The 12595-nt window shown below is 40.7% G+C and overlaps 1 protein-coding gene across 10 annotated transcripts in view; it reads left to right on the forward strand.

Annotated features, from left to right (window-relative positions):
- The first annotated feature begins 142 nt into the window (after positions 1 to 142).
- The window catches only part of AGBL2 (AGBL carboxypeptidase 2), a 30002-nt gene continuing 17549 nt past the window's right edge, over positions 143 to 12595 (forward strand). For 6 of the 10 annotated variants that reach the window (XM_081907589.1, XM_081907595.1, XM_081907596.1 and 3 more), the window contains exons 1-12: positions 143 to 380; positions 674 to 740; positions 1238 to 1301; positions 1960 to 2085; positions 2227 to 2409; positions 3513 to 3620; positions 4071 to 4221; positions 7528 to 8307; positions 9624 to 9783; positions 10617 to 10743; positions 11260 to 11360; positions 11827 to 11957. In XM_081907589.1, coding sequence (XP_081763715.1) covers positions 714 to 740; positions 1238 to 1301; positions 1960 to 2085; positions 2227 to 2409; positions 3513 to 3620; positions 4071 to 4221; positions 7528 to 8307; positions 9624 to 9783; positions 10617 to 10743; positions 11260 to 11360; positions 11827 to 11957 — 1958 coding nt within the window. In that variant the 5' untranslated portion in view covers positions 143 to 380; positions 674 to 713. The other 4 variants (XM_081907592.1, XM_081907591.1, XM_081907593.1 and 1 more) reach the window with 4 other exon arrangements.

Consider the following 12595-nt stretch of genomic DNA (forward strand, 5'->3'; position numbering starts at 1 on the left):
TGGCGTGGCTGGTAGCTAGGATACCCTGCCTCCCCCTCTGAGTAGTGGTAGCTAAGACTGAAAAGGGGAAGAAGGCGGCCGGGGCGGGGGGAGCGCTCCTGAGAGCACTGAGGGGCGGGCAGGGGGCGGGCGTGAGAGTCACATATCTGGTAGGCAGCAAGTCCTGCCACTCCCTGCCCCCCGTCCCGAGATTGGGCGAATGTTATTGGCTAAGCCCGCGTGCGAGCGAGCGGCCTCCCGTCGACGGTTATGAAAAGCAGGCGCGCGCGCCGGTCCCGTGTGCGTCTGCGGGCGTTTTGTTGTGAGTGACCAAAGCAGTGTCGCCATAGAAGCCTTTCAGCTTCGTATGGGTCGGCGGAAAGGGTTGCCAGGCGCTTGAGGTAGAATAACTTTCTTTTGGCCTTAGTCAGAGGAAGCGCAGGTCACCTTTTTAAAAGCCTGCTTTGAAGCCTCTTCTTCCGTATCTATCATTTATCCATAATATCCCCGTCCCTTTGTCACAATTAACCTTCTCTCTCTCACACACACACAACGCCAGACCGACTTCGCGGGGAATCTCATGGGTGGAGACTGGCAGAATAATCAGCCTTTGTTGTTCTTGCCAAGTGGCAGACGAGGCTACTTCATATAGGCTTTCTTTTCTTATTAACGCCTTTTCTCCGCTTCTCTGCAGGAGGCATCATCAGATAGTTGTGCTTGTTGTGCTGAATGACATGTGTCCGGCAGATCCAGCATCTGAGGTCAGTACAAAAGTCAGTCCAAAAATGTACGGGGCTGGATGGGGGTCAATCACCTCCTGGTTCTCAACTGGTTTTAAGTATTGGTGGGATGCTAGAAAACCTTTCAGATCTCTTCAGCGGAGATTAGAATGATACGCTTTGATTGTGTCTGGTTCGTTTTGAGATACTGCGCACTCAGAGAATTTATTCTTTATCTCAGCATTGTAACTTACAGGGTAGCTTAGTAGTTAGAGAGTGTCGGACTAGGACCTGTGAGATCCGGGTTCAAATCCCAACTCAGCCATGCAACTTGCTGAGTGATCTTGGGCCAGTCACTTTCTCAGCCTAAACCTCACAGGTTGTTGTGAGGATAAAATGGGAGAGGTGAGAACCATGTGTGCTGCCTCGAGTTCCTTGGAGGAAAGGTGGGATGTAAATGTAGTAAATAAATAGCAATGGATGCTGTGGTTTTGGTAAATGAGGCTCATTGTGTTCATTGCTCATTTCCCCTTCCTTAGCAGTTTAAAGAGCCATATGAAAGGTTCATACATCAGCATCTTCAATACTATGGCTATTTCAAAGGTAAGAATCTGATCCCAATCTGGGATTGGGTCCCATACAGATCGGTTTGTTTTATTTTTTCTACCATTATCAGGCTCTGTAACTGATTGTTATAAAACATTTTCAGACATTTCTAAATGTTTTTAATTGTTTTGCTGTTTGCTGCCCTGGACTCCTTTGAGAGGAAGTGTAGCATAGAAATGTAATAAATGAATAGTCCTTAAGGTGCCAAAAGACCCCTCATTGTAATTTCCCCCTTATACCCAAGTTATAACTAGCAACACTTGTTGACTTTAGTGGAATTTACTTCAGAATATGTGTATGCAATATCTTACTTTATTTGTCTGACTAATATCTGTTATGTTAGATCTCTGTAAGGCTTCAGTGAATTCAGTGAGACCTATTTCTGAGTAGACATATATAGGATTGCACTGTAGATTGACATAGTCCCTCCTTATTATTTGGATGACACTGATAGCTATGTATACAAGCTATGCTACTGGCATATAAAAAGTAGCCCTAGTACTATAATGTTAGTTTTAAATTTTTAATCAGTGGGTTTTTCATGCCAGTATAGTAGCTCACTACAATAACGATAAGCTCAGAAATAAATTGATTTTGCCTATATTAGTTTGGGCTAGTTTTTCACATTAATAGTAGCATTCTCTCCCCCCCCCAGATGAAAATGTTCCTCAGAGCCCCAGTTTGCCTCTTGAAAGTTGGAAGAGTTCTTGCCCTGTGTCGAAGCCGGGTAACTTCCACAAGAAAAGTAGAGCAGAAAATAATTCAAGCAAGAACGCATTCTGTAAGTAAGATGTAAGCCTGATATGAGAAATATATTGATTGATTTGCTGTGAATGAACTGTATGATTGTGGCCTCATAGCTGCAAGGCTCCTGGGTATCTGTAAATAATTTTCTTTTGTATTATTTCTTTTCCCTTTTCAGGTTCACTTATGATGGAGACTGCACTTCTTAAAAGCAACCAACTTACGTTTGACCATCCAGAGGGGCCTGGTATTCCACGCTTGAGAGAACCTCGGAATCTTTTTTCTGTTCCCAATGATTCACTGTTGGCTCCACTCTGGCCAGTAGAATGTGAAGTGATCAAGGATTATATCCACCACATTGGTAATTTTTTGGATTGAAATCAATGTTTTACATGGTTGATAATGTTTTGCTTTAAAGCTTTATGGCTATACAAGGACTGTGACTGAATGCTTTTTCATTTGCACAAATCCAGATAAACAACTCAAAAATGAACAATGTAAGTTTAAGATTCTCTTGGGCCGTTTTAAAATATGTGAATATATAATACCCAATCACTTTTCATAGTGCTTCCATACTAAAAGAAACAAACCATTATTTAAGTTGGCTCTATGGAGATGAGATTCCCAATTTTGTTATAAATGTATTGTGGATTAAATAACCATTATGGTGGCAGGATTTAATTAAGACCATTTCTCACATTCCCTTGTTATAGCAAAGAAATCAATACTTTTGTTAGGAAAATATGTAAAATATAATGTGTGAATAGTGGTATCAGTGTATTTGAGAAGCCAAATGCATTGCCATTTCAGTGTTTGTCACCAGATGGCCAAGTGTAAGTTTAATATTGACTGTCACTCACTTTTTATTTAATAAGATCAGTTAATGAGGTCATAAAATTAATATTGTGGGGGGAAATCTATGTGTTAGCTGTGACTCATAACTTGGCATTATCAGGAAATTTATCATTACTATGGTCTCTAATGAAAATGTTTATAAAATAAGCCCCAAGAGTCCGATCTCTTAGAACCTTCATTGATTTGGCTTTTATTTTGTGTGCTTTCCTTTCACCGGAGTTCCAGGGCTGGATAACTTGATCCAGCTGGTGGGCCAAATCCTGACATCTCCCATGGCTACTTTAATAGGTGGGCAGGGCCACCCATCTGTTAACCCCATGACTTACCATGGCATCAGGTGACAGACCACACAGACCAAATTAGGACCACTGCTGGACCTAATTTGGCTTGTAGGCCAAAGTTTTCCTATCACTACTCTAATTCATGTTACAGCACATATCATTTTCAGTTTAAGTAATTTTATTTGTATTCCATTCTTCCTACTTATTTGTTTTCCTTGTCATACAACTAGAGATTGAGGGGAAATTCTTATTTAATGTCTTATTTTTTTCCTTCTAAAAGTACAAATAAGGCCACAATAGAAATAAATGTCTTTGTGTATTTTGTTAGAGTGGGTTCCTCCTGAACCTGAACCTTTCTATCAGCCAACAGAAAATGAAATGGCTCCAGAAGTAATGGGAGAGGATCATGGAACTGTTGTCTATGTCATAGATCCAGGTATTTGCGTACATACACTGACAATAAACTGTAATAAAAGATATAGTACATATAGTGACCATTCCAGTAAACAAGATTGTAGGCATGAAAAATGTAAACTCGGAAGTCTGATTTTTTAAACAGCCTGAAATTATTATAAATATTGAACAATTTAATCCTAAAAATAGTAGCTGCCTCAAATTTGTAAAGTTTCTAACAGCTCCACTGGTAGCCATTATGGGGGAAAGCACCTGTGAAACTACAGCATCTTTAGTTCTTTGCCCTGTTCTTAGAAAATAGTAATAGAAGCCAAATTGAAGTCATATTTTTATTTGCAGCCAGTTTTCAGTGCTATTTGTTCATGGTTGCTCAGGACTGAGTAATTGGTTTTGCAGAATTGGCACACATAGCTGCTAATTAAGACAAAACTGCAATGCTAAGTCAGTGATAGCCATGCTTCCTCTTCTGCAGCAACCAAGGGTACCTGTTTCACTGGTTCCCGAGTTGGAGGGTCGAAAGAGCCCATCAAATCAGCTGCAGTCAGCTTAAAAGATCCAGAAGACACCACGCTGTTGTTTGAATCACGCTTTGAGAGTGGGAACCTCCAGAAAGCCGTCAGGGTGTGAGTAAGAGGAACTATCTGGAACTAAAAGAGGGGAAAACTTTTTAATATTATGGTTATAATGGGTGTGGAACCTCAAACCTGGAGCCACATACAGCCCTCCATACCTCTAACTGGCCCTGGCACTCTTCCTCGGCTCGGCCCCACCCCTCACTGGTCCTGCACTGCTTCCTCCTCAAGTGCTTTTGTTTGAACTGTGTCCTTGGACTTTGATTATTTGTCTTGCTTGCTTGGCTGGAGAGAGATGGGGAGGGGGTGTAGAAACGTTTCTTCAGGTGGAATGTAGCATACAGAGATACCTTGGTTCTCGAATGGTTTAGTTGCCGAACAAATCGGCTCCCAAACCCCGCAAACCCAGAAGTAAGTGTTCCGGTTTGAGAACGTTTTGTGGAAGCTGAACATCCTATGCAGCTTCCACTTGAGTGCAGGAAGCTCCTGCAGCCAATCAGAAGCCGTGCCTTAGTTTTTGAACTGTTTCAGGAGTTGAACGGACTTCCGGAATGGATTAAGTTTGAGAACCAAGGTATCACTGTATTGTACAAAGGTAAGAGTCACATTTTTTGTTTTGCCTATTTTTGCCTCTAGACTTGCCTACTCTTAGGCTGAAAAGATTCCCCACCCTGGGTCTGGGTCATCACTTTTTGAGACTTTCTTTAAGTACTAGCATGCCCATCATACATGCCTAGATCTTCAAGTGCTGCTTATCCATCTGATGCAATCCTAAACAGGTCAAACAGTTTTTGATATTGAGTATCTTATGACCAGAAATTTATTGAATATATTATAGGTAAAAATAAAGGGACCCCTGACCATTAGGTCCAGTTGTGACCGACTCTGGGGTTGTGGCGCTCATCTAGCTTTATTGGCCGAGGGAGCTGGCGTACAGCTTCTGGGTCATGTGGCCAGCATGACTAAGCCACTTCTGGCGAATCAGAGCAGCGCACGGAAATGCCGTTTACCTTCCCGCCGGAGCGGTACCTATTTATCTACTTGTACGTGCTTTTGAACTGCTAGGTTGGCAGATATTATGGGTAAAGGTAAAGGTAAAGGTACCCCTGCCCGTATGGGCCAGTCTTGACAGACTCTGGGGTTGTGCGCCCATCTCACTTAAGAGGCCAGGGGCCAGCGCTGTCCGGAGACACTTCCGGGTCACGTGGCCAGTGTGACAAAGCTGCATCTGGCGAGCCAGCGCAGCACACGGAACGCCGTTTACCTTCCCGCTGGTAAGCGGTCCCTATTTATCTACTTGCACCTGGGGGTGCTTTCGAACTGCTAGGTTGGCAGGCACTGGGACCAAGCAGCGGGAGCGCACCCCGCCGCGGGGATTCGAACCACCGACCTTTTGATCGGCAAGCCCTAGGCGCTGAGGCTTTTACCCACAGCGCCACCCGCGTCCCCAAAAGATATTATGGGTAGCTTGCATTTATTATGTTAAATTATTCCAAATACCTTTAATTATTGCAATTCTGTGGACATATGTGGGCAACTTGACCAGCTCCCTCAATACTCCCTAAAAAGTCTTATGGTACCTTAAAGACTAACAGATTTTTTGTGGCATAAAATTTCTGGTAGTCTTTAAGTTGCCACAATAAATTCTTGTATAATTCTGTTACAGCAAAGTCTCCTCTGAAATGGCCTTTGTGAATTTGGCATTTTATCTTATGCTCAACATCACTAAAGTATGAATACTAGTTTGCTGAGGTTTCCATTGCTTTGAAAAATGTGTGTGTATGAAAATGTCTACATGAAACCCTAGAACAGAGATTTTCAAACTGTGTGTCCTGACACATTAGTGTGTCGGCTGCTGTGTGTAGATGTCTTGCACTCCTCCCAGGGCTGGGAAGGGGTTAGTTTAACCTCTGGTTTGCTAGTAAAACTGTGTCATGAATTGATGCCTGTCTAAAAAGTGTGGCACCAACATGGAAAGCTTGGGAAGCTCTGCCCTAGAGAGCCACTTCAAGCAAATAAAGACATTGCTGAACAAGATGGACCAATGGTGTGACTCAGTATAAGGCAGCATCTTATGTTCCAAATAATCAATAAAATAAATGTTGAAGCTGAATAAGAAACATATTGCGCATGCTGTGTTCTGAGGATATTTAATATTAACTGAATTTGCTAAACAGCACCAAATTATTAGGTAAGCATTTCCTCACCAGTGAGCTTGTGTGAGTGCATTGAAATAATATTTAAAATATATACTGCACTTAGCTTATCAGTTCTTTGTAGTTTTGGTAGAGCAGCCACTTTCCCAACTGCATGCAATTTTTCTGTTGAGCTTTCAGTTCAGCAGTTTTTACACCAACTCTAAACCGATTTAAGCTCAAAGTGTGGGGTTCTATTCCAATCTTGTCCATTAATGGTTATTAGCTAATGCCCAATTCATTGTCAAAGCAATCAGCTCATGAAGTTAAGGCAATTACTAATATGTGTACACACAATGGCTTGGGCTTAAACCCATGCCTTAGTCCCTACCTGACCCTTGAACACTAGTAACTACTTAATTTTTTTTTAAAAACTATATGCCAAAATTCATGTCTAATTTAGATCTGAATGCAGACATTGGGGCTTCAACATCAAGCCAAGTGTTTTTCTTCTCTCTCTCTCTCTACTTCCATTTTGCTTAACTTCCATTAAGCCTGATGAAGCTTCTGTAGAACTCAAAAGTTCCTCATTATTTTGTTGGTTCTAAGGAAGCTAATGTGCATTTTGGAATTCTTCTCATAGATCAACAGGGCTTCTTTGCTTTCTGTATCTCCTATCAACCAACTATTCAGGGTTATTAGCAAGCAATCATCACTTCATTTCCCTAAGGAATTGTTGGCCAATAGCTATAACCACACCAACCCAGTTGATTCGATTCAATTCAATTAAGTGAAGTAAGGGGACTTTCAGATGCTCTATTTATTGAGCAGTCATCCCAATCTGTTTGCAGGGAGGCTAGATGCTGTTGGCTACTTAGTGAGCATTCATCCTGATTTGATTGTTATACAATTTTTGATTGAGGTTATATAATATTGCATCAAGGAAGTGTTATCTCATGTTTTCCAGTGTGATTTCCTGTCACTTTCCTTATTACAAAAAGTCCAGTCATGAGGAAGTGGGTTTGTTGCTCAAGACCACCCAATCAATTGTAATTGTGCAACCTGAATTTTTTTTGTATGTTATTGAATCCCACCTGAAAATAGTGATAGTCTGGAATCACCCTTAGTCTGTAGAATTTTGATGATATGTAACATTTCCCTCCATGGACTGGAAAGTTTCTGATGGCTTCTTATGCATTTTTTCTTGATTACTGCATTTCAGAGGCAAGTATGAATATGAACTCACATTGCGGACAGATCTTTATACCAGCAAGTACACGCAATGGTACTATTTCAGAGTACAAAATACTAGAAAGGATGTCACCTATCGCTTCACTATTGTTAATCTGATGAAAGCCAAGAGTCTCTACAGTGTAGGGATGAAGCCTCTCCTGTACTCTGAAAAGGATGCCGAGTCTCATGGTATTGGCTGGAGGAGAGAGGGCAGTAACATTAAATATTATAAATACAACACAGAAGATGGTCAGACCCTATATTGCCTCACCTGGACATTTCGTTTTCCACATAGCCATGATACATGTTATTTTGCTCACTTCTATCCTTACACCTATACAGATCTGCAGCACTACCTCATGACTTTAGTAAATAATCCACTCTGTTCTCAGTATTGCAAACTTCGCCCTCTATGCCGCAGTCTAGCTGGGAACACAGTCTACCTCCTCACTATTACCAATCCATCCAAAAGTGCCATTGCTGCTGCTGCAAAGAAAGCTATTGTACTAAGTGCCAGAGTTCATCCTGGGGAAACAAACAGTTCGTGGGTGATGAGAGGCTTCCTTGATTTCATCTTAAGTGATTCCCCTGATGCTCGACTCCTTCGAGATCTCTTCATATTCAAGGTTGTGCCCATGCTAAACCCAGATGGAGTAATTGTTGGAAATTACCGCTGCTCACTGGCAGGAAGAGACTTGAACAGGAACTACAGAACAGTACTGAAGGAATCCTTTCCTTGCATTTGGCACACTCGAGCCATGATCAAAAGGTGCGTGACAAACCATTTTATAAACTGGATCTGAATACCTGGGAGCAGAGTGGGTGAAATTCAGAACCACACAAAGGAAACCATTATAGAGCCTTTGTGACTGTGCATTTTTAGTAATCTATATATATTTTTCAAATTGAAAAGATTATGTACATTGGTTTAAGAGTCTGCACTGGAATTGTGTTTTAATCTGTTTTTATTGTTTTATCATGGTTTGTTGCACTTGATTTGGGAATGTTTGCAAATGCAGATCAGGAAGGAAAAGAAATAGTTCTTGAGACAACTTTAAAAATTGAATACTTGTCTTTCCTGGGAAACATAAAAAGATAGTTATTGTGAACATGAGGGGGAATGCTGTGCATGAACAGAGATCTGCCCATAGACAATTTCCATGGCAGTTTTGTGTAGTGTATGCAACTATAGTCGCAACAGAGCATTCCTATACTTCCATTATAACTAAGAAGAGCAATAATCAGATTGAAGCACATGGTCTCTAAACCTGCGCAGTAGTGTTCATGCTTCAGTCCCTTCTCCCTGAACATGGGAGAGAGGCGGAGACTGCAGTAACTGTGATTATATTTACCCCTTTTCTCTTGGGGGGTCCCATGGGAGCTCTGTGGATGCAGTGGCTGATCTTCCTTGTATATCTGTGATCCTCATGAGCGTTTGGCCAACAGTGGCAATGGCTGCAGTGCAGTGCCTGGCCTTTGCCAAAAGAGAGTTTACCTGTGTATGGGGCTGAGTACCTCCTGTGTGTAGGACACAGCTTTCTGCTGTTGGAGGAGGAAAGAATGTCATAGCACATACAGTTTGCACAAGAGGATATAATATTCACATATGGAAAGATGGGTGGGGAAATGATGTTATTTTGCCATTTGTGCCAGTACCACATGCTGTTTGGTGCTTTTCATGCATGGCTAATGTGTGAATGGCACTGGTGGGCAACATTGTGACTGATGAATGGTGACAGAGTTACCCAGAAAGCTGTGGGAATGTCTGCCAGTGTTGCTGTGGTTTCTTTTGTTCCTACAGCTGTTACTGTGCTTTCTGCTTAGTTGTTGCAACTCCATGGTATTGCAACTACATTAATACAGCAATAACTGGGAACATAGGATCAGGTTGCCTTTTTACCTTAAATAATGAAGCATCAAATAGAGGCCTAGCTTAAGGGATTTCATTCATTCAGGAATGCTTCTAGAACTTGTTCCAACTACTTAATTCTTCCACATCGGTGGGAAAGAAATAGAACAGTATGGTTATTAGTGTGAAGCCAGCTAGCCATTTATATGTTTAATTGGGTTTGATTTCTTTGCAAGGGTCCTTGAGGATCGTGAAGTTCTGTTGTACTGTGACTTCCACGGACACAGCCGGAAGAATAATATATTCATGTATGGCTGTAACAACAAATATGCACAAGAGCGATTATTCCATGAACGAATCTTTCCTCTTATGTTAAGCAAGAATATTCCTGACAAGGTGGGGTATAGTTTATAGGAAGATCTTAGTTCATTATGAATTATGTATTGGAAATTACCTTTTGTTGCAATGTGTTTTCCTGTTTCAGTTTCTTCACTCAGTTCTGAGTAAAGCATGTCTCCACTTTTCCTTATCTCCTGGGTTTTTTAATGCGAGTGTCTATAAATTACCTTAAAGCTGGCTCTTATATCTGACCTACTACTCTTATCATGATAGGAAGATACTTTTATCTTCCTAACAATTTACATTATAATGCCCAGATTTTTCATCACTTAGCTGAAGTAAACATTCTGGCTTATATTTTTTAGATTCAGTCATTCCACACTTGAAGTGATATGACAGCAGATGATGCATATTGAATCTAGGTTGTTTTTTCCTGCTTTGAGCTAAAATATAATTTCAAACAAACTCTTCTTTTGGTTCCAATATGAGATTAGTAAAACATTGGGTGATATCCAGCTAAGTCATACTCGGAATAGACTCACTAAAATCAATGGGCTAAAGTCCATTGATGTTAGTTTGTCTGTTCAATGACTAACATTAGATATCCAGATTAGTTAATGTATACATAAAATGGGCTTGGGTGATGATAATTTAGGAATTGACTGGGAAATAATATATGTTGAATATACAGGAATTTTTAAAATACTAAGAACGGTCCTATATAGTAATGTAAATAGAGAAGATGTTCTAGTATTTAAAGAGGTGTCTGCTTGGCCACTGCGGGTTAGATGGACCCTTGGTTGATCCACCAGGGCTTGTCTTATGTTCTAAAGAGAGATAAGAAATTAGTTCTAAAAATACAATTTAATTTTACCAATCTGGATGTTTAGTTTTCTTTCAACAGCTGTAAGTTTCAAGTCCAAAAGTGCAAAGAAGGAACAGGACGGGTTGTGATGTGGCGAATGGGGATAGTGAATAGCTATACTATGGAATCTACATTCAGTGGGACAACTCTGGGTAAGTGTACATTTTTGTCCAAGACCAAAGCAGACATTATCTGTCAATGAAAAGCTGGTGGTATACCGCAGTACAGTAGTGGGATGTAGCAAAGGAGTGACTGACTTGGGGGGGGGGGCGGGTCAACATTCACTTTTGGCCAGCCTTCCAGGGATCACATAGCAGCTGTGAGTGTAGCTGCCCCACATTATTGCAACCACAGGACACATACATGCACATGCATGCAGAATACACACAGAGGCATGCAGAGCCTTTCCCCTCAGCTGATCCATTATCACCTCCATCACATCTATTTTTCCATTATCATGCTCTGTAATTTCTGGCTTGTCATAACACTGGATAGAAAGGTAGGAAGAAAGAAAAGAAAGAGGTTAAGTTATAACCTCTGTTTCAATCATCAATGTATTTAACACTTTTAAAAGACATTCAGCATATAATTTTTCCATGCTGGATGTTGTGTACTGGAGTGTAATTTGCTAAAGACTGAAGAACTACTTGTCTGTTTGTCTTTCTCAGGCAATAATAATAACTCTCATTTTACCTATGAGGATCTCAAATCTCTGGGCTACCATGTCTGTGACACCTTATTGGACTTTTGTGACCCTGACCGTTCTAAGGTAAGAGTTTCCTGTTACTGCTAAGCAGGGTCAAAGGACAATGATGGACCAGCCAGTGTCTTTAACTATTTCCTGTTTTTCTGAGACCAGCCTCTGATACTGCCTTTTTTACTTTTCACATTTTGAAAAGGTGTCTATCGAAAGCCAGAGATATTTTGATTTGTAATGGAAGCATGGTCGGATACAAATCTGAGACATGCATTTAGCAAAGCTCCTAGTTTCCTCTCAGCTGTTCATATATCTTCATATATCTTCAAGTAGTTATTATTTATTTCATAAATTTATATACTGCTTGATTGTAAGAAAACCCCCTGAAAGTGGTTTAAAAAAACCTTGAAATGGTTAGCAAATCTATTCTACCCTGAGTGCTTCAATTCTGCTCAGATGAGATATTTGCTGACAAAAAAACTGCATTATGTAAGTTTTTAATCGGCAGTTCGTCCATGCTTTCTACCCTTTCTCTTAGTTTCAGCAATGCCTATCTGAACTTAAGGAACTATTGAAGCAAAAAATCCAGAGAAAGCTCTCAGAGCTGGGCCATGTACAAAACATAGATGGTACTTGGAGTGACATCTCTCTATCAGATGTTGAATCCAGGTAACTCAAGTCTGCAAGCTTTTACTGACTCAAACCTTAGAGAAATGACAAGGAAATAGTGCTTACAACAGGTGACGTTCCAGGCTTTATTGACAAATTAAAACCTGACATATCACTCAGTCCAAAAGACATCTACTAAACAGTTCTTAAAGAACTTAAATGTGAAATTGCTAATCTTCTTTAAAAATATGTAATTTGTCCCTAATATCAGTCCCCATACCCAAGGATCAGATGTAATACCAGTTTTTTTAAAAAGGATCAGAGATGATTTGGGATATTACAGGCCAGTTAGCTTACCATCTGTAATTGATTCCTACTCTCTGCTTCCTGTTTCTTAACTAATTACTGACTCATAAGAGGATCTCTCCTCTTATTCCATGCCTGCTAAGTTTACCCAGGAAACATTGGTCTAGGATTTTATGAAAAGCTTTTTCAAATTCTAAGTACACAGTGTCAACTGGATCATCTCTATTTCACATATATTGCACAGGAGGCAGAATAGCAGTTGCTGGAAACCACAGGAGAAAAAAGTGCTCTTGTGCTTGAATCCTGCTTGCATGTTTTCCAGCCACTGTTCAGCCACTGTGAAAACAAGATATTGGACTAGATGAGCCATTGGCCTAATCCTGGGGGTCCTT

The sequence above is a fragment of the Podarcis melisellensis genome (genome assembly GCF_964234715.1).
Source record: "Podarcis melisellensis genome assembly, chromosome: 1".
NCBI classification, from domain to species: Eukaryota; Metazoa; Chordata; class Lepidosauria; order Squamata; family Lacertidae; genus Podarcis; species Podarcis melisellensis.